Consider the following 19,732-nt stretch of genomic DNA (forward strand, 5'->3'; position numbering starts at 1 on the left):
ATATCATGTTGTTGACCTTCACCAGATGTCCAGCCTTTCATTCTAATAGTAATATATCATGTTGTTGACCTTCACCAGATGCCCAGCCTTTCTTTCTAATAGTAATATATCATGTTGTTGACCTTCACCAGATGCCTTTCATTCTAATAGTAATATATCATGTTGTTGACCTTCACCAGATGCCTTTCATTCTAATAGTAATATATCATGTTGTTGACCTTCACCATATGCCTTTCATTCTAATAGTAATATATCATGTTGTTGACCTTCACCAGATGTCCAGCCTTTCATTCTAATAGTAATATATCATGTTGTTGACCTTCACCAGATGTCCAGCCTTTCATTCTAATAGTAATATATCATGTTGTTGACCTTCACCAGATGTCCAGCCTTTCGTTCTAATAGTAATATATCATGTTGTTGACCTTCACCAGATGCCCAGCCTTTCATTCTAATAGTAATATATCATGTTGTTGACCTTCACCAGATGCCTTTCATTCTAATAGTAATATATCATGTTGTTGACCTTCACCAGATGCCTTTCATTCTAATAGTAATATAGCATGTTGTTGACCTTCACCAGATGCCTTTCATTCTAATAGTAATATATCATGTTGTTGACCTTCACCAGAAGTTGACCTTCACCTTTAACAGGAAAACAACAGTTGGGAGAGGAAAAGGCTCCTATTTAAATGGGGTTCCATTTCAAGTTGTTGACACAAAGACGTATGAATGCCACCAAGAGGAAAAACAGACAAACAAAAGCCAAAGAGAAATATGAAGCTGAAATTAACAAGAAGACTGTAATTGCAAAGACAGATCACTGTATTTTATACCATACATATTTACAACACTAATTTCACTTGAATTATGTTGAATTACTAACTAACAATGGAATGTTCCTCAACAAAATGGAAGAAGATGGGACTTTAAACTGGTGTCTCAACTCTGTGGTCACTAAATATCCCATGGCACTTATGAATCCGGTCAGCGTACACGCTCCCCCGTCTGATTGGTCGAGGAGGCGGGCCTTCTGACTTGTGGCTGTGGTTACTGGTGGAGGAGAGGGATTTTTGTACCGAATTTCCTGACTGAGTAAAACGGGGTGAAGGGAGCATGACCTTTCAAAGTGTACATTTTCAATCTCTTGTTTATAGCGCCACCATCTGGCCAATCGGTGTCATTTTGTATGTGCCAGATCTCTCTGGCCAAGACGCATCATTTACCCATGTTTAGTTTAATCAGGTTTAGAGGGAGACCTAGACAATGAGTCTAGTTTTGGAGTGACGGTTCGTCTGGCGTTGTTACTCTGATTGGTTGAGGATGAGCCAATCGTTGATTACTTTGTTTTCTGCAACACCCCTCATTTAGACGTCACAACAATCGACTTCAATGATGTCAGTCTCAGACTGAAGTATGTTGCTAACGACAGAACAGTGGAATAATTCAGTTTGAGCCGACAGGCCACTCTGTCGCTAATCTTTCCTAAGAGAAAGTTACATATTTTTGTTTGTTTGGTGCGGCGATAGAGCGCTGCATGAACTAGGGCTTAAATGCTCACACAGATGCTCTTTAAAATCAAATCCAATTGTATTGGCCACATACACATATTTAGCCGATGTTATTGCGGGTGTAGCGATATGATTGTGTTCCTAGCTCCAACAGTGCAGTAGTATCTAACGATTCACAACAATGCACACACGTCTAAAAGTAAAATAATGGAATTAAGAAATATATAAATATTAGGATGAGCGATGTCGGAGTGGCATTGACTAAAATACTGTAGAATACAGTATATGCATATGAGGTGGGTACAAAAGTATGTAAACATTTTTTTAAGTGACCAGTGATTCCATGTCTGTGTACATACAGCCTCTAAGGTGCAGGGTTGAGTAAACGGGTATTAACCAGCTTAGTGATTGATTAAAAAACAGTATGATGGCCTTGAGATAGAAGCTGTTTTTCAGTCTCTCGGTCCCAGCTTTGTTGATGTCTCGTCATTGTTGGTAATCAGACCTACTACTGTTGTGTAGTATAGTATTTAAATTCCCTCTTTACAAAATCTGCACTAATTCATGAACACACGCGTTCGTTCACACACGTACGTTTACATAAAATATCACACTTCTATGAAACAAATGTTTCCCCCCCCAAAATAAAATAAATACTACCGCGTTACCCACTCCAGTCAGCAGATGGCAGATGTGCAGATTTCAGGCGATACTTCTAGTGTGACGTCTAATGTAGTGGACGGGACACTTCATCAACAGTAACAACCGTTCGTCGGCCACCTCCGTATCCAACATTATCGAAAACAGTCACTGTGTTTTAAACATACTTCTGTCGTGTCTACTTGTTTGCCCATTTAATGTAACGTTAATATTTACGTTGTTTGTCAGGTAGCTAGCTTGCTAAATTAGTTTTGCACTAGGCTAATCGCTAATGCTAAGTAGCTAGCTAGTTAACATCCCCGACCATGAGTTCACTAAGCTACTCCACTCCTGCTGAAGAAGAAGAGGTCTGCTGGACGGAGAAAGAAGAAGAGGCTGACACAGTTAAACAAGAAGTAGAGGATGAGTCTGTTACTGTGAAAGAAGAAGCGATTGAAGCTTTCAGAGTGAAAGAAGAGGAGGCTGTTACAGTGAAAGAAGAGGAGGCTGTTACAGTGAAAGAAGAGGAGGCAGTTACAGTGAAAGAAGAGGAGGCTGTTACAGTGAAAGAAGAGGAGGCTGTTACTGTGAAAGAAGAGGAGGCTGTTACTGTGAAAGAAGAGAAAGAAGCTTTCAGAGTGAAAGAGGAGGATGTTACTGTTAAACAAGAGGAGGAAGAAGTTTTTGGAGTGAAGATGGAGGGGCAGATTACTGTCACGTTGAAAGAGGAAGAAGAGGAGGGGCAGATTACTGTCACGTTGAAAGAGGAAGAAGAGGAGGGGCAGATTACTGTCACGTTGAAAGAGGAAGAAGAGGAGGGGCAGATTACTGTCACGTTGAAAGAGGAGGAAGAGGAGGGGCAGATTACTGTCACGTTGAAAGAGGAGGAAGAGGAGACGGGAGATCTGAGTAACACCAGTAAGTAGTGTCTTAAAAACGGGGAAACAAACTCTTCAGTCCTTGAAGATTGTTCGGTCACATGTTTGAAGACGAGGTGCTGAAATTTAAAAGTTACTAATATTTGTATAAAAACGTGTAAGTGGACATATTTCTCATTACCGTAACACTTGTTCAAGTTGCTGTAAAAAAACTACAATATTTGTTTTTATTCAGTTTTATTCCCCCATGATGCATCGTCTAGTGGAGGAGCACTGAGATGAGCCCAAGTTCGTTAACCTTTTTCACTTATGCGTTCAGAATGAGGATCTTATTCTCAAACACCCCCTTTACGACACTTGACCTTGACATTACCGAAATGACAAAAAAGATAAGATTGGGAAAAACTTAAGAGACCCATTACCTTACCAACATGGAGACATGAATGGGCTTTAGTGATGTGGTCAACACTTAGAGAACCATTACCTTACCAACATGGAGGTATGAATGGGCTTTAATGATGTGGTCAACACTTAGAGAACCATTACCTTACCAACATGGAGGCATTAATGGGCTTTAGTGATGTGGTCAACACTTAGAGAACCATTACCTTACCAACATGGAGGCATTAATGGGCTTTAGTGATGTGGTAAACACTTAGAGAACCATTACCTTACCAACATGGAGGCATGAATGGGCTTTAGTGATGTGGTCAACACTTAGAGAACCATTACCTTACCAACATGGAGGCATTAATGGGCTTTAGTGATGTGGTCAACACTTAGAGAACCATTACCTTACCAACATGGAGACATTAATGGGCTTTAGTGATGTGGTAAACACTTAGAGAACCATTACCTTACCAACATGGAGGCATGAATGGGCTTTAGTGATGTGGTCAGTAGTTTACTGACTCATAACATCTGTCTCCTATTTCTTCCAGATGAAGCTGAGGGCCTCTCTTTACCAAAACACACATTTCTCATTACCGCATCATTTTTAGGCTCGTTTCGGTAATGAGAATAAGTTAATAAAATCGTCAGTGGCTGTGCTGGTAACTTTCATTATTTACTAGGACCACCTATTGCATAGGTGAAAGCAGTAGGGGTTAAATAGGTGTTGTCAATAAACATGGGTGTATAAACCCCATGTAATTAACATAAAGCCACAATCTGGAGTTTGTGTTATAGCAAAGAGCAACCCCACCACTTAAAGAAAGATATCCCCCTATTTTGACATGAGCACCTGTTATAACACCTATAGTGTTGTTAGATATCCTACCTGTTATAACACCTACCTATAGTGTTATTAGATATCCTACCTGTTATAACACCTACCTATAGTGTTGTTAGATATCCTACCTGTTATAACACCTACCTATAGTGTTATTAGATATCCTACCTGTTATAACACCTACCTATAGTGTTGTTAGATATCCTACCTGTTATAACACCTACCTATAGTGTTGTTAGATATCCTACCTGTTATAACACCTACCTATAGTGTTGTTAGATATCCTACCTGTTATAACACCTACCTATAGTGTTATTAGATATCCTACCTGTTATAACACCTACCTATAGTGTTGTTAGATATCCTACCTGTTATAACACCTACCTATAGTGTTGTTAGATATCCTACCTGTTATAACACCTACCTATAGTGTTATTAGATATCCTACCTGTTATAACACCTACCTATAGTGTTGTTAGATATCCTACCTGTTATAACACCTACCTATAGTGTTATTAGATATCCTACCTGTTATAACACCTACCTATAGTGTTATTAGATATCCTACCTGTTATAACACCTACCTATAGTGTTATTAGATATCCTACCTGTTATAACACCTACCTATAGTGTTGTTAGATATCCTACCTGTTATAACACCTACCTATAGTGTTATTAGATATCCTACCTGTTATAACACCTACCTATAGTGTTGTTAGATATCCTACCTGTTATAACACCTACCTATAGTGTTGTTAGGTATCCTACCTGTTATAACACCTACCTATAGTGTTGTTAGATATCCTACCTGTTATAACCCCTACCTATAGTGTTGTTAGATATCCCACCTGTTATAACCCCTACCTATAGTGGGGCTTGGGGGTTGAAGCTGTTTAGAAGCCTCTTGGACCTAGACTTGGCGTTCCGGTACCGCTTGCCGTGCGGTAGCAGAGAGAACAGTCTATGATTAGGGTGGCTGGAGTCTTTTACATTTTTTAGGGCCTTCCTCTGACACCACCTAGTATAGAGGTCCTGGACGGCAGGAAGCTTGGCCCCCGTGATGTACTGGGCCGTTCGCACTACCCTCTGTTGTTCCTTGCGGGCGGAGGTCAAGCAGTTGCCATACCAGACAGTGATGCAACCAGTCAGGATTCTCTCGCTGGTGCTGCTGTAGGACCTTTTGAGGATCTGAGGACCTATGCCAAATATTTTCAGTCTCCTGAGGGGGAATAGGTTTTACCGTGCCCTCTTCACAGGTGTCTTGGTGTGCTTGAACCATGTTAGTTTGTTGATGATGTGGAAAACCAAGGAACTTGAAGCTCTCAACCTGCTCCACTGCAGCCCCATCGATGAGAATGGGGGTGTGCTCGGTCCTCTTTTTCCTGTAGTCCATAATCATCTCCTTTGTCTTGATCACGTTGAGGGAGAGGTTGTTGTCCTGGCACCACATGGACAGGTCTCTGACCTCCTCCCTGTCGGCTCAAACTGAATTATTCCACTGTTCTATCGTTTGCAACATACTTCAGTCTGAGGGTGTGATTTTAACTGACTCGTCCGGAAGGGCCCATACAGATCTGAACGTGGAGTAGAGAGAGAAGGGCCCATACAGATCTGAACGTGGAGTAGAGAGAGAAGGGCCCATACAGATCTGAACGTGACTTCTGCAGTAGAGAGAGAAGGGCCCATACAGATCTGAACGTGGCTTCTGCAGTAGAGAGAGAAGGGCCCATACAGATCTGAACGTGACTTCTGCAGTAGAGAGAGAAGGGCCCATACAGATCTGAACGTGGTTTCTGCAGCAGAGAGAGAAGGGCCCATACAGATCTGAACGTGACTTCTGCAGTAGAGAGAGAAGGGCCCATACAGATCTGAACGTGACTTCTGCAGTAGAGAGAGAAGGGCCCATACAGATCTGAACGTGACTTCTGCAGTAGAGAGAGAAGGGCCCATACAGATCTGAACGTGGCTTCTGCAGTAGAGAGAGAAGGGCCCATACAGATCTGAACGTGGTTTCTGCAGTAGAGAGAGAAGGGCCCATACAGATCTGAACGTGGTTTCTGCAGTAGAGATAGAAGGGCCCATACAGATCTGAACGTGACTTCTGCAGTAGAGAGAAAAGGGCCCATACAGATCTGAACGTGGAGTAGAGAGAGAAGGGCCCATACAGATCCGAACGTGGAGTAGAGAGAGAAGGGCCCATACAGATCTGAACGTGGAGTAGAGAGAGAAGGGCCCATACAGATCTGAACGTGGAGTAGAGAGAGAAGGGCCCATACAGATCTGAACGTGACTTCTGCAGTAGAGAGAGAAGGGCCCATACAGATCTGAACGTGGAGTAGAGAGAGAAGGGCCCATACAGATCCGAACGTGACTTCTGCATTAGAGAGAGAAGGGCCCATACAGATCTGAACGTGACTTCTGCAGTAGAGAGAGAAGGGCCCATACAGATCTGAACGTGACTTCTGCAGTAGAGAGAGAAGGGCCCATACAGATCTGAACGTGACTTCTGCAGTAGAGAGAGAAGGGCCCATACAGATCTGAACGTGGTTTCTGCAGTAGAGAGAGAAGGGCCCATACAGATCTGAACGTGGTTTCTGCAGTAGAGAGAGAAGGGCCCATACAGATCTGAACGTGACTTCTGCAGTAGAGAGAGAAGGGCCCATGCAGATCTGAACGTGGCTTCTGCAGTAGAGAGAGAAGGGCCCATACAGATCTGAACGTGACTTCTGCAGTAGAGAGAGAAGGGCCCATACAGATCTGAACGTGACTTCTGCAGTAGAGAGAGAAGGGCCCATACAGATCTGAACGTGACTTCTGCAGTAGAGAGAGAAGGGCCCATACAGATCTGAACGTGACTTCTGCAGTAGAGAGAGAAGGGCCCATACAGATCTGAACGTGACTTCTGCAGTAGAGATAGAAGGGCCCATACAGATCTGAACGTGACTTCTGCAGTAGAGATAGAAGGGCCCATACAGATCTGAACGTGACTTCTGCAGTAGAGAGAGAAGGGCCCATACAGATCTGAACGTGACTTCTGCAGTAGAGAGAGAAGGGCCCATACAGATCTGAACGTGGCTTCTGCAGTAGAGAGAGAAGGGCCCATACAGATCTGAACGTGACTTCTGCAGTAGAGAGAGAAGGGCCCATACAGATCTGAACGTGACTTCTGCAGTAGAGAGAGAAGGGCCCATACAGATCTGAACGTGACTTCTGCAGTAGAGAGAGAAGGGCCCATACAGATCTGAACGTGACTTCTGCAGTAGAGAGAGAAGGGCCCATACAGATCTGAACGTGGTTTCTGCAGCAGAGAGAGAAGGGCCCATACAGATCTGAACGTGACTTCTGCAGTAGAGAGAGAAAGGCCCATACAGATCTGAACGTGACTTCTGCAGTAGAGAGAGAAAGGCCCATACAGATCTGAACGTGACTTCTGCAGTAGAGAGAGAAGGGCCCATACAGATCTGAACGTGGCTTCTGCAGTAGAGAGAGAAGGGCCCATACAGATCTGAACGTGACTTCTGCAGTAGAGAGAGAAGGGCCCATACAGATCTGAACGTGGCTTCTGCAGTAGAGAGAGAAGGGCCCATACAGATCTGAACGTGGCTTCTGCAGTAGAGAGAGAAGGGCCCATACAGATCTGAACGTGACTTCTGCAGTAGAGAGAGAAGGGCCCATACAGATCTGAACGTGACTTCTGCAGTAGAGAGAGAAGGGCCCATACAGATCTGAACGTGACTTCTGCAGTAGAGAGAGAAGGGCCCATACAGATCTGAACGTGACTTCTGCAGTAGAGAGAGAAGGGCCCATACAGATCTGAACGTGGCTTCTGCAGTAGAGAGAGAAAGGCCCATACAGATCTGAACGTGACTTCTGCAGTAGAGAGAGAAGGGCCCATACAGATCTGAACGTGACTTCTGCAGTAGAGAGAGAAAGGCCCATACAGATCTGAACGTGACTTCTGCAGTAGAGAGAGAAAGGCCCATACAGATCTGAACGTGACTTCTGCAGTAGAGAGAGAAGGGCCCATACAGATCTGAACGTGACTTCTGCAGTAGAGATAGAAGGGCCCATACCGATCTGAACGTGACTTCTGCAGTAGAGATAGAAGGGCCCATACAGATCTGAACGTGACTTCTGCAGTAGAGATAGAAGGGCCCATACAGATCTGAACGTGACTTCTGCAGTAGAGAGAGAAGGGCCCATACAGATCTGAACGTGGCTTCTGCAGTAGAGAGAGAAGGGCCCATACAGATCTGAACGTGACTTCTGCAGTAGAGAGAGAAGGGCCCATACAGATCTGAACGTGACTTCTGCAGTAGAGAGAGAAGGGCCCATACAGATCTGAACGTGACTTCTGCAGTAGAGAGAGAAGGGCCCATACAGATCTGAACGTGGAGTAGAGAGAGAAGGGCCCATACAGATCTGAACGTGACTTCTGCAGTAGAGAGAGAAGGGCCCATACAGATCTGAACGTGACTTCTGCAGTAGAGAGAGAAGGGCCCATACAGATCTGAACGTGACTTCTGCAGTAGAGAGAGAAGGGCCCATACAGATCTGAACGTGGCTTCTGCAGTAGAGAGAGAAGGGCCCATACAGATCTGAACGTGACTTCTGCAGTAGAGAGAGAAGGGCCCATACAGATCTGAACGTGACTTCTGCAGTAGAGAGAGAAGGGCCCATACAGATCTGAACGTGACTTCTGCAGTAGAGAGAGAAGGGCCCATACAGATCTGAACGTGGAGTAGAGAGAGAAGGGCCCATACAGATCTGAACGTGACTTCTGCAGTAGAGAGAGAAGGGCCCATACAGATCTGAACGTGACTTCTGCAGTAGAGAGAGAAGGGCCCATACAGATCTGAACGTGACTTCTGCAGTAGAGAGAGAAGGGCCCATACAGATCTGAACGTGACTTCTGCAGTAGAGATAGAAGGGCCCATACAGATCTGAACGTGACTTCTGCAGTAGAGATAGAAGGGCCCATACAGATCTGAACGTGACTTCTGCAGTAGAGAGAGAAGGGCCCATACAGATCTGAACGTGGCTTCTGCAGTAGAGAGAGAAGGGCCCATACAGATCTGAACGTGACTTCTGCAGTAGAGAGAGAAGGGCCCATACAGATCTGAACGTGACTTCTGCAGTAGAGAGAGAAGGGCCCATACAGATCTGAACGTGACTTCTGCAGTAGAGAGAGAAGGGCCCATACAGATCTGAACGTGACTTCTGCAGTAGAGATAGAAGGGCCCATACAGATCTGAACGTGACTTCTGCAGTAGAGATAGAAGGGCCCATACAGATCTGAACGTGACTTCTGCAGTAGAGAGAGAAGGGCCCATACAGATCTGAACGTGGCTTCTGCAGTAGAGAGAGAAGGGCCCATACAGATCTGAACGTGACTTCTGCAGTAGAGAGAGAAGGGCCCATACAGATCTGAACGTGACTTCTGCAGTAGAGAGAGAAGGGCCCATACAGATCTGAACGTGACTTCTGCAGTAGAGAGAGAAGGGCCCATACAGATCTGAACGTGGAGTAGAGAGAGAAGGGCCCATACAGATCTGAACGTGACTTCTGCAGTAGAGAGAGAAGGGCCCATACAGATCTGAACGTGGCTTCTGCAGTAGAGAGAGAATGGCCCATACAGATCTGAACGTGACTTCTGCAGTAGAGAGAGAAGGGCCCATACAGATCTGAACGTGGCTTCTGCAGTAGAGAGAGAAGGGCCCATACAGATCTGAACGTGGTTTCTGCAGTAGAGAGAGAAGGGCCCATACAGATCTGAACGTGACTTCTGCAGTAGAGAGAGAAGGGCCCATACAGATCTGAACGTGGCTTCTGCAGTAGAGAGAGAATGGCCCATACAGATCTGAACGTGACTTCTGCAGTAGAGAGAGAAGGGCCCATACAGATCTGAACGTGACTTCTGCAGTAGAGAGAGAAGGGCCCATACAGATCTGAACGTGACTTCTGCAGTAGAGAGAGAAGGGCCCATACAGATCTGAACGTGACTTCTGCAGTAGAGAGAGAAGGGCCCATACAGATCTGAACGTGGCTTCTGCAGTAGAGAGAGAAGGGCCCATACAGATCTGAATGTGGCTTCTGCAGTAGAGAGAGAAGGGCCCATACAGATCTGAACGTGACTTCTGCAGTAGAGAGAGAAGGGCCCATACAGATCTGAACGTGACTTCTGCAGTAGAGAGAGAAGGGCCCATATAGATCTGAACGTGACTTCTGCAGTAGAGAGAGAAGGGCCCATACAGATCTGAACGTGGCTTCTACAGTAGAGAGAGAAGGGCCCATACAGATCTGAACGTGACTTCTGCAGTAGAGAGAGAAGGGCCCATACAGATCTGAACGTGACTTCTGCAGTAGAGAGAGAAGGGCCCATACAGATCTGAACGTGACTTCTGCAGTAGAGAGAGAAGGGCCCATACAGATCTGAACGTGGCTTCTGCAGTAGAGAGAGAAGGGCCCATACAGATCTGAACGTGGCTTCTGCAGTAGAGAGAGAATGGCCCATACAGATCTGAACGTGACTTCTGCAGTAGAGAGAGAAGGGCCCATACAGATCTGAACGTGGCTTCTGCAGTAGAGAGAGAAGGGCCCATACAGATCTGAACGTGGCTTCTGCAGTAGAGAGAGAAGGGCCCATACAGATCTGAACGTGGTTTCTGCAGTAGAGAGAGAAGGGCCCATACAGATCTGAACGTGGCTTCTGCAGTAGAGAGAGAAGGGCCCATACAGATCTGAACGTGGCTTCTGCAGTAGAGAGAGAAGGGCCCATACAGATCTGAACGTGACTTCTGCAGTAGAGAGAGAAAGGCCCATACAGATCTGAACGTGACTTCTGCAGTAGAGAGAGAAGGGCCCATACAGATCTGAACGTGGCTTCTGCAGTAGAGAGAGAAGGGCCCATACAGATCTGAACGTGACTTCTGCAGTAGAGAGAGAAGGGCCCATATAGATCTGAACGTGGCTTCTGCAGTAGAGAGAGAAGGGCCCATACAGATCTGAACGTGGTTTCTGCAGTAGAGAGAGAAGGGCCCATACAGATCTGAACGTGACTTCTGCAGTAGAGAGAGAAGGGCCCATACAGATCTGAACGTGGCTTCTGCAGTAGAGAGAGAATGGCCCATACAGATCTGAACGTGACTTCTGCAGTAGAGAGAGAAGGGCCCATACAGATCTGAACGTGACTTCTGCAGTAGAGAGAGAAGGGCCCATACAGATCTGAACGTGACTTCTGCAGTAGAGAGAGAAGGGCCCATACAGATCTGAACGTGACTTCTGCAGTAGAGAGAGAAGGGCCCATACAGATCTGAACGTGACTTCTGCAGTAGAGAGAGAAGGGCCCATACAGATCTGAACGTGACTTCTGCAGTAGAGAGAGAAGGGCCCATACAGATCTGAACGTGGCTTCTGCAGTAGAGAGAGAAGGGCCCATACAGATCTGAACGTGGCTTCTGCAGTAGAGAGAGAAGGGCCCATACAGATCTGAACGTGACTTCTGCAGTAGAGAGAGAAGGGCCCATACAGATCTGAACGTGGCTTCTACAGTAGAGAGAGAAGGGCCCATACAGATCTGAACGTGACTTCTGCAGTAGAGAGAGAAGGGCCCATACAGATCTGAACGTGACTTCTGCAGTAGAGAGAGAATGGCCCATACAGATCTGAACGTGGCTTCTGCAGTAGAGAGAGAAGGGCCCATACAGATCTGAACGTGACTTCTGCAGTAGAGAGAGAAGGGCCCATACAGATCTGAACGTGGCTTCTGCAGTAGAGAGAGAAGGGCCCATACAGATCTGAACGTGACTTCTGCAGTAGAGAGAGAATGGCCCATACAGATCTGAACGTGGCTTCTGCAGTAGAGAGAGAAGGGCCCATACAGATCTGAACGTGACTTCTGCAGTAGAGAGAGAAGGGCCCATACAGATCTGAACGTGGCTTCTGCAGTAGAGAGAGAAGGGCCCATACAGATCTGAACGTGGTTTCTGCAGTAGAGAGAGAAGGGCCCATACAGATCTGAACGTGGCTTCTGCAGTAGAGAGAGAAGGGCCCATACAGATCTGAACGTGACTTCTGCAGTAGAGAGATAAGGGCCCATACAGATCTGAACGTGACTTCTGCAGTAGAGAGAGACATTTTATTTATTTTTAAAATCATTTCTGTTGCTGCTCTTGCTTTTCACGAAAGTGGAGCGTTGCACATGACGCTTGTTGTTGTCCAATCACAAGTGATCAAAGCAGCGCTAGGCTACAGATCCTCTCTGTGTGGCAAAAGTTAGGAGACACATGACCTTGCGTTTTCCTCCCGTGGCACGGCCTTCTGCACAACATGTTAACCAATCAGGACAGGAAGTCAGTTTGGAAAACAGAAGCCCGATGGGGAGGATCAACGTTCAGTTCAGTTCATCTCTTTCTTCTACTAAAGCACTTCAGTAGTGGCTGGTCAAGTCACTTAGGATTGTAGGCAAACAGCAAAATGGATTAATTAATAGAAGATGGAATTAAAATGACGGAATAAAAGGTCAAGGAGAAGGATAGTCTGCAACGACCAAGAGCCAACAGGTAGACTGCTACCTAATAGTCTGAATTAGAGTTGTTGTTGTTGTTTGTAACTGTAGGATCTTAAAGCGTATGCCCCCCCGGCCTGAATTAGAGTAGCTAGCTAACCTTAGCTATGTAGCTTAACTAGTTTCTCCCGGGTTTTTAGTCCAAGACAGGTACTATCTTATTTTATAAGTAACCTAGTAATGGTAGCTATTAGTCTACTGTAGCCCGGGCTTTCATAGTACGGCCCCTCTCCCGCTCTTCTCCTACTCTGTCAGCTTCAGATAATAAAGTAGTTTTAACAAAATACAACTTTCCTGCTGCTTTTTGTTAGTTCGGATCCGGGTGGTAGAACCCCAGGTCCCTTTAGGATCCGGGTGGTAGAACCCCAGGTTCCGTTCGGATCCGGGTGGTAGAACCCCAGGTCCCGTTCGGATCCGGGTGGTAGAACCCCAGGTCCCTTTAGGATCCGGGTGGTAGAACCCCAGGTCCCTTTAGGATCCGGGTGGTAGAACTCCAGGTCCCTTTAGGATCCGGGTGGTAGAACCCCAGGTCCCTTTAGGATCCGGGTGGTAGAACTCCAGGTCCCTTTAGGATCCGGGTGGTAGAACCCCAGGTCCCGTTCGGATCCGGGTGGTAGAACCCCAGGTCCCTTTAGGATCCGGGTGGTAGAACCCCAGGTCCCTTTAGGATCCGGGTGGTAGAACCCCAGGTCCCTTTAGGATCCGGGTGGTAGAACTCCAGGTCCCTTTAGGATCCGGGTGGTAGAACTCCAGGTCCCGTTCGGATCCGGGTGGTAGAACCCCAGGTCCCTTTAGGATCCGGGTGGTAGAACCCCAGGTCTCTTTAGGATCCGGGTGGTAGAACCCCAGGTCCCTTTAGGATCCGGGTGGTAGAACCCCAGGTCCCTTTAGGATCCGGGTGGTAGAACCCCAGGTCCCTTTAGGATCCGGGTGGTAGAACCCCAGGTCCCTTTAGGATCCGGGTGGTAGAACCCCAGGTCCCTTTAGGATCCGGGTGGTAGAACCCCAGGTCCCTTTAGGATCCGGGTGGTAGAACTCCAGGTCCCTTTAGGATCCGGGTGGTAGAACCCCAGGTCCCGTTCGGATCCGGGTGGTAGAACCCCAGGTCCCTTTAGGATCCGGGTGGTAGAACCCCAGGTCCCTTTAGGATCCGGGTGGTAGTACCCCAGGTCCCTTTAGGATCCGGGTGGTAGAACCCCAGGTCCCTTTAGGATCCGGGTGGTAGAACTCCAGGTCCCTTTAGGATCCGGGTGGTAGAACCCCAGGTCCCGTTCGGATCCGGGTGGTAGAACCCAAGGTCCCTTTCGGATCCGGGTGGTAGAACCCCAGGTCCCTTTAGGATCCGGGTGGTAAAACCCCAGGTCCCTTTAGGATCCGGGTGGTAGAACCCCAGGGCCCGTTCGGATCCGGGTGGTAGAACCCCAGGTCCCGTTCGGATCCGGGTGGTAGAACCCAAGGTCCCTTTCGGATCCGGGTGGTAGAACCCAAGGTCCCTTTCGGATCCGGGTGGTAGAACCCCAGGTCCCTTTAGGATCCGGGTGGTAGAACCCCAGGTCCCTTTAGGATCCGGGTGGTAGAACCCCAGGTCCCTTTAGGATCCGGGTGGTAGAACCCCAGGTCCCTTTCGGATCCGGGTGGTAGAACCCCAGGTCCCTTTCAGAACGGGTCCAACTTTTTGGACCCGTGAAGACCTCTATCCCCAACCAGGATATCTGGAAAACTTGGGATTTTTGTGAAAAGCTACCTGGGTTTTTGCAACCCTAATAGAAATAAAGTTGTATCATGTTTCAGGTTTCATTCAGGTCTTTGTTTAACAAAATAAAATGTCTTTGGCAGGAAAGAGACCAGATTCTCACTCCAGTAGGAAGAGATTCTCCGATAGCGGGAAGAGTCCTTCAGGGAAACCAGAACCAGAGACTCCCAAACCGGCAAGACGACACCACTGTTCCCATTGTGGAAAGAGTTTTATGAAGTTACGGAACCTTCAAGAGCATGAGAGGACACACACGGGAGAAAAGCCATTCCAATGTTCCCAATGTGGAAAGAGTTTTACCGTGTTAGTTAACATGAAAAGGCATGAGAGAATACACACAGGAGAAAAGCCATTCCAATGTGCCCAATGTGGAAAGAGTTTTACCTTGTTAGTTAACATGAAAAGGCATGAGAGAATACACACAGGAGAAAAGCCTTACCAATGTTCTCAGTGTGGCAAGAGTTTCACCCAGTTAGGGAGCCTGAAAATACATAACAGAATACACTCTGGAAAGAAGTCTTACCACTGCTCCCAATGTGGGAAGAGTTTTAACCTGTTAAAGCACCTGAAATCACATGAAAGAACACATTCAGGAGAGAAGCCTTTCCACTGTTCTCAATGTGGAAAGACATTTTCTCAGTCAGAGGACCTGAAATCACATGAGAGAATAGAGAGGCTGTGTTCTGACTTATGTTTCTGACTGGGAATTTGTGTTTTTGTTTATGCAACTTGAAGTCATACTGTTTTCATGAAACCTTACTCAAAAATATCGATCAAATTGTTGATATGAAACCTTACTCACATAAATCATTTTTTTACATGAAACCTTACTCTAAAATATAAATCTAATTGTTTATATGAAACCTTACTAACATACACCTTAGCCAAATATATTTAAACTCAGTTTTTCATAATTCCTGACATTAAATCCTTGTTAAAATGCCCTGTCTTAGGTCAGTTAGGATCACCACTTTATTTTAAGAATGTGAAATGTCAGAATAATAGTAGAGAGAATGATTTATTTCAGCTTTTATTTCTTTCATCACATTCCCAGTGGGTCAGAAGTTCACATACACTCAATTAGTATTTGGTAGCATTACCTTTAAATTGTTTAACTTGGGTCAAACATTTTGGGTAGCCTTCCACAAGCTTCCCAAAATAAGTTGGGTGAATTTTGGCCCATTCCTCCTGACAGAGATGGTGTAACTGGGTCAGGTATGTAGGCCTCCTTGCTCGCACACGCCTTTTCAGTTCTGCCCACACATTTTCTATAGGATTGAGGTCAGGGCTTTGTGATGGCCACTCCAATACCTTGACTTTGTTGTCAAGTTAAGTCATTTTGCTACAACTTTGGAAGTGTGCTTGGGACCATTGTCGATTTGGAAGACCCGTTTGCAAACAAGCTTTAACTTCCTGACTGATGTCATGAGATGCTGTTTCAATATATCCATAATAATTGTCCTTCCTCCTGATGCCATTTATTTAGTGAAGTGTAACAGTCCCTCCTGCAGCAAAGTACCCACACAACATGATGCTGTCACCCCCGTGCTTCACAGTTGGGATGGTGTTCTTCGGCTTACAAGCCTCCCCCTTTTTCCTCCAAAAATAATGATGGTCATTATGGCCAAACAGTTCTATTTTTGTTTCATCAGACCAGAGGACATTTCTCCAAAAAGTATGATCTTTGTCCCCATGTGCAGTTGCAAACCGTAGTCTGGCTTTTTTATGGCAGTTTTGGAGCAGTGGCTTCTTCCTTGCTGAGCGGCCTTTCAGGTTATGTCAATATAGAACTTGTTTTACTGTGGATGTAGATCATTTTGTACCTGTTTCCTCCAGGATCTTCACAAGGTCCTTTGCTGTTGTTCTGGGATTGGTTTGCACTTTTCGCACCATAGTACGTTCATCTCTAGGAGACAGAACGCGTCTCCTTCCTGAGCGGTATGACAGCTGCATGGTCCCATGGTGTTTATACTTGCGTACTGTTGTTTGTACAGATGAACGTGGTACCTTCAGGCGTTTGGAAATTGCTCCCACGGATGAACCAGACTTGTGGAGGTCTACAATTTTTTTTCTGAGGTCTTGGCTGATTTCTTTTGATTTTCTCATGATGTCAAGCAAAGAGGCACTGAGTTTGAAGGTAGGCCTTGAAATACATCCACAGGTACACCTCCAATTGACAAAAATGATGTAAATTAGTCTATCAAAAGCTTCTAAAGCCATGACATCATTTTCTGGAATTTTCCAAGCTGTTTAAAGGCAAAGCCAACTTAGTTTATGTCAACTTCTGACCCACTGAATTGTGATACAGTGAATTATAAGTTAAATAATCTGTCTGTAAACAAATATTGGAAAAATTACTTGTGTCATGCACAAAGTAGATGTCCTAACTAACTTGCCAAAACTATAGTTTGTTAACAATAAATATGTGGAGTGGTTGAAAAACTTACGACCTCAACTGTATCTAGGATTCCATGCTGGTCCATACTCACAGTCAATAACACATCTCTAGGGTTCCATGCTGGTCCATAGTCACAGCCAATAACACATCTCTAGGGTTCCATGCTGGTCCATAGTCACAGTCAATAACACATCTCTAGGGTTCCATGCTGGTCCATAGTCACAGTCAATAACACATCTCTAGGGTTCCATGCTGGTCCATAGTCACAGTCAATAACACATCTCTAGGGTTCCATGCTGGTCCATAGTCACAGTCAATAACACATCTCTAGGGTTCCATGCTGGTCCATAGTCACAGTCAATAACACATCTCTAGGGTTCCATGCTGGTCCATAGTCACAGTCAATAACACATCTCTAGGGTTCCATGCTGGTCCATACTCACAGTTAATAACACATCTCTAGGGTTCCATGCTGGTCCATACTCACAGTCAATAACACATCTCTAGGGTTCCATGCTGGTCCATAGTCACAGTCAATAACACATCCCTAGGGTTCCATGCTGGTCCATACTCACAGTCAATAACACATCTCTAGGGTTCCATGCTGGTCCATACTCACAGTCAATAACACATCTCTAGGGTTCCATGCTGGTTCCAGTATTAAATATAACTCTCTGTCACCCAGGTAACTCAAGATAGACAGTATTAAATAGAACTCTCTGTCACCCAGGTAACTCAAGATAGACAGTATTAAATAGAACTCTGTCACCCAGGCAACTCAAGATAGACAGTATTAAATAGAACTCTGTCACCCAGGCAACTCAAGATAGACAGTATTAAATAGAACTCTCTGTCACCCAGGTAACTCAAGATAGACAGTATTAAATAGAACTCTCTGTCACCCAGGTAACTCAAGATAGACAGTATTAAATAGAACTCTCTGTCACCCAGGCAACTCAAGATAACAATAAAAAGAGATTAAAACCAGACTAAAGAACACCTTACGGCAGGACGGGGAGTGTGAAGAGAGACATTGTTTTATAATAGATGTTGTATTATATGATTATGTGGTGGTTGTGATACCACTGTATATGTTTGTCTGGGCCTGGGTATGTGATACCACTGTGGTATATGTTTGTCTGGGCCTGGGTATGTGATACCACTGTGGTATATGTCTGTCTGGGCCTGGGTATGTGATACCACTGTGGTATATGTCTGTCTGGGCCTGGGTATGTGATACCACTGTGGTATATGTTTGTCTGGGCCTGGGTATGTGATACCACTGTGGTATATGTTTGTCTGGGCCTGGGTATGTGATACCACTGTGGTATATGTTTGTCTGGGCCTGGGTATGTGATACCACTGTGGTATATGTTTGTCTGGGCCTGGGTATGTGGTACCACTGTGGTATATGTTTGTCTGGGCCTGGGTATGTGATACCACTGTGGTATATGTTTGTCTGGGCCTGGGTATGTGATACCACTGTGGTATATGTTTGTCTGGGCCTGGGTATGTGATACCACTGTGGTATATGTTTGTCTGGGCCTGGGTATGTGATACCACTGTGGTATATGTTTGTCTGGGCCTGGGTATGTGATACCACTGTGGTATATGTTTGTCTGGGCCTGGGTATGTGATACCACTGTGGTATATGTTTGTCTGGGCCTGGGTATGTGATACCACTGTGGTATATGTTTGTCTGGGCCTGGGTATGTGATACCACTGTGGTATATGTTTGTCTGGGCCTGGGTATGTGATACCACTGTGGTATATGTCTGTCTGGGCCTGGGTATGTGATACCACTGTGGTATATGTTTGTCTGGGCCTGGGTATGTGATACCACTGTGGTATATGTTTGTCTGGGCCTGGGTATTTGATATATGTTTGTCTGGGCCTGGGTATGCTATATATGTTTGTCTGGGCCTGGGTCTGCTATATATGTTTGTCTGGGTCTGGGCCTGGGTATGTGATACCACTGTGATATATGTTTGTCTGGGTATGTGATACCACTGTGATATATGTCTGTCTGGGCCTGGGTATGTGATACCACTGTGGTATATGTTTGTCTGGGCCTGGGTATGTGATACCACTGTGATATATGTTTGTCTGGGCCTAGGTATGTTATACCACTGTGGTATATGTCTGTCTGGGCCTGGGTATGTGATACCACTGTGATATATGTCTGTCTGGGCCTGGGTATGTGATACCACTGTGGTATATGTCTGTCTGGGCCTGGGTATGTGATACCACTGTGGTATATGTCTGTCTGGGCCTGGGTATGTGATACCACTGTGATATATGTTTGTCTGGGCCTAGATATGTGATACCACTGTGATATATGTCTGTCTGGGCCTGGGTATGTGATACCACTGTGGTATATGTCTGTCTTGGCCTGGGTATGTGATACCACTGTGATATATGTCTGTCTGGGCCTAGGTATGTGATACCACTGTGATATATGTCTGTCTGGGCCTGGGTATGTGATACCACTGTGGTATATGTTTGTCTGGGCCTGGGTATGTGATACCACTGTGGTATATGTTTGTCTGGGCCTGGGTATGTGATACCACTGTGGTATATGTTTGTCTGGGCCTGGGTATGTGATACCACTGTGGTATATGTTTGTCTGGGCCTGGGTATGTGATACCACTGTGGTATATGTTTGTCTGGGCCTGGGTATGTGATACCACTGTGGTATATGTTTGTCTGGGCCTGGGTATGTGATACCACTGTGGTATATGTTTGTCTGGGCCTGG

At 45.7% G+C, this 19,732-nt stretch overlaps 1 protein-coding gene across 2 annotated transcripts in view; it reads left to right on the forward strand.

Moving 5' to 3' along the window:
- The first annotated feature begins 2,205 nt into the window (after positions 1 to 2,205).
- LOC110512135 (zinc finger protein 436-like) overlaps positions 2,206 to 19,732 on the forward strand; it is a 29,109-nt gene continuing 11,582 nt past the window's right edge. The window contains exons 1-2 of one of the 2 annotated variants that reach the window (XM_036972654.1): positions 2,206 to 3,068; positions 14,662 to 15,531. In XM_036972654.1, the coding sequence (XP_036828549.1) occupies positions 2,477 to 3,068; positions 14,662 to 15,278 (1,209 nt within the window). In that variant the 5' untranslated portion in view covers positions 2,206 to 2,476 and the 3' untranslated portion in view covers positions 15,279 to 15,531. Of the gene's footprint in view, positions 3,069 to 14,661; positions 15,532 to 19,732 lie in introns of those variants that run through there. The other variant, XM_036972653.1, reaches the window with a different exon arrangement.

This window comes from Oncorhynchus mykiss, unplaced genomic scaffold (assembly GCF_013265735.2).
Source record: "Oncorhynchus mykiss isolate Arlee unplaced genomic scaffold, USDA_OmykA_1.1 un_scaffold_189, whole genome shotgun sequence".
Taxonomy (NCBI): domain Eukaryota; kingdom Metazoa; phylum Chordata; class Actinopteri; order Salmoniformes; family Salmonidae; genus Oncorhynchus; species Oncorhynchus mykiss.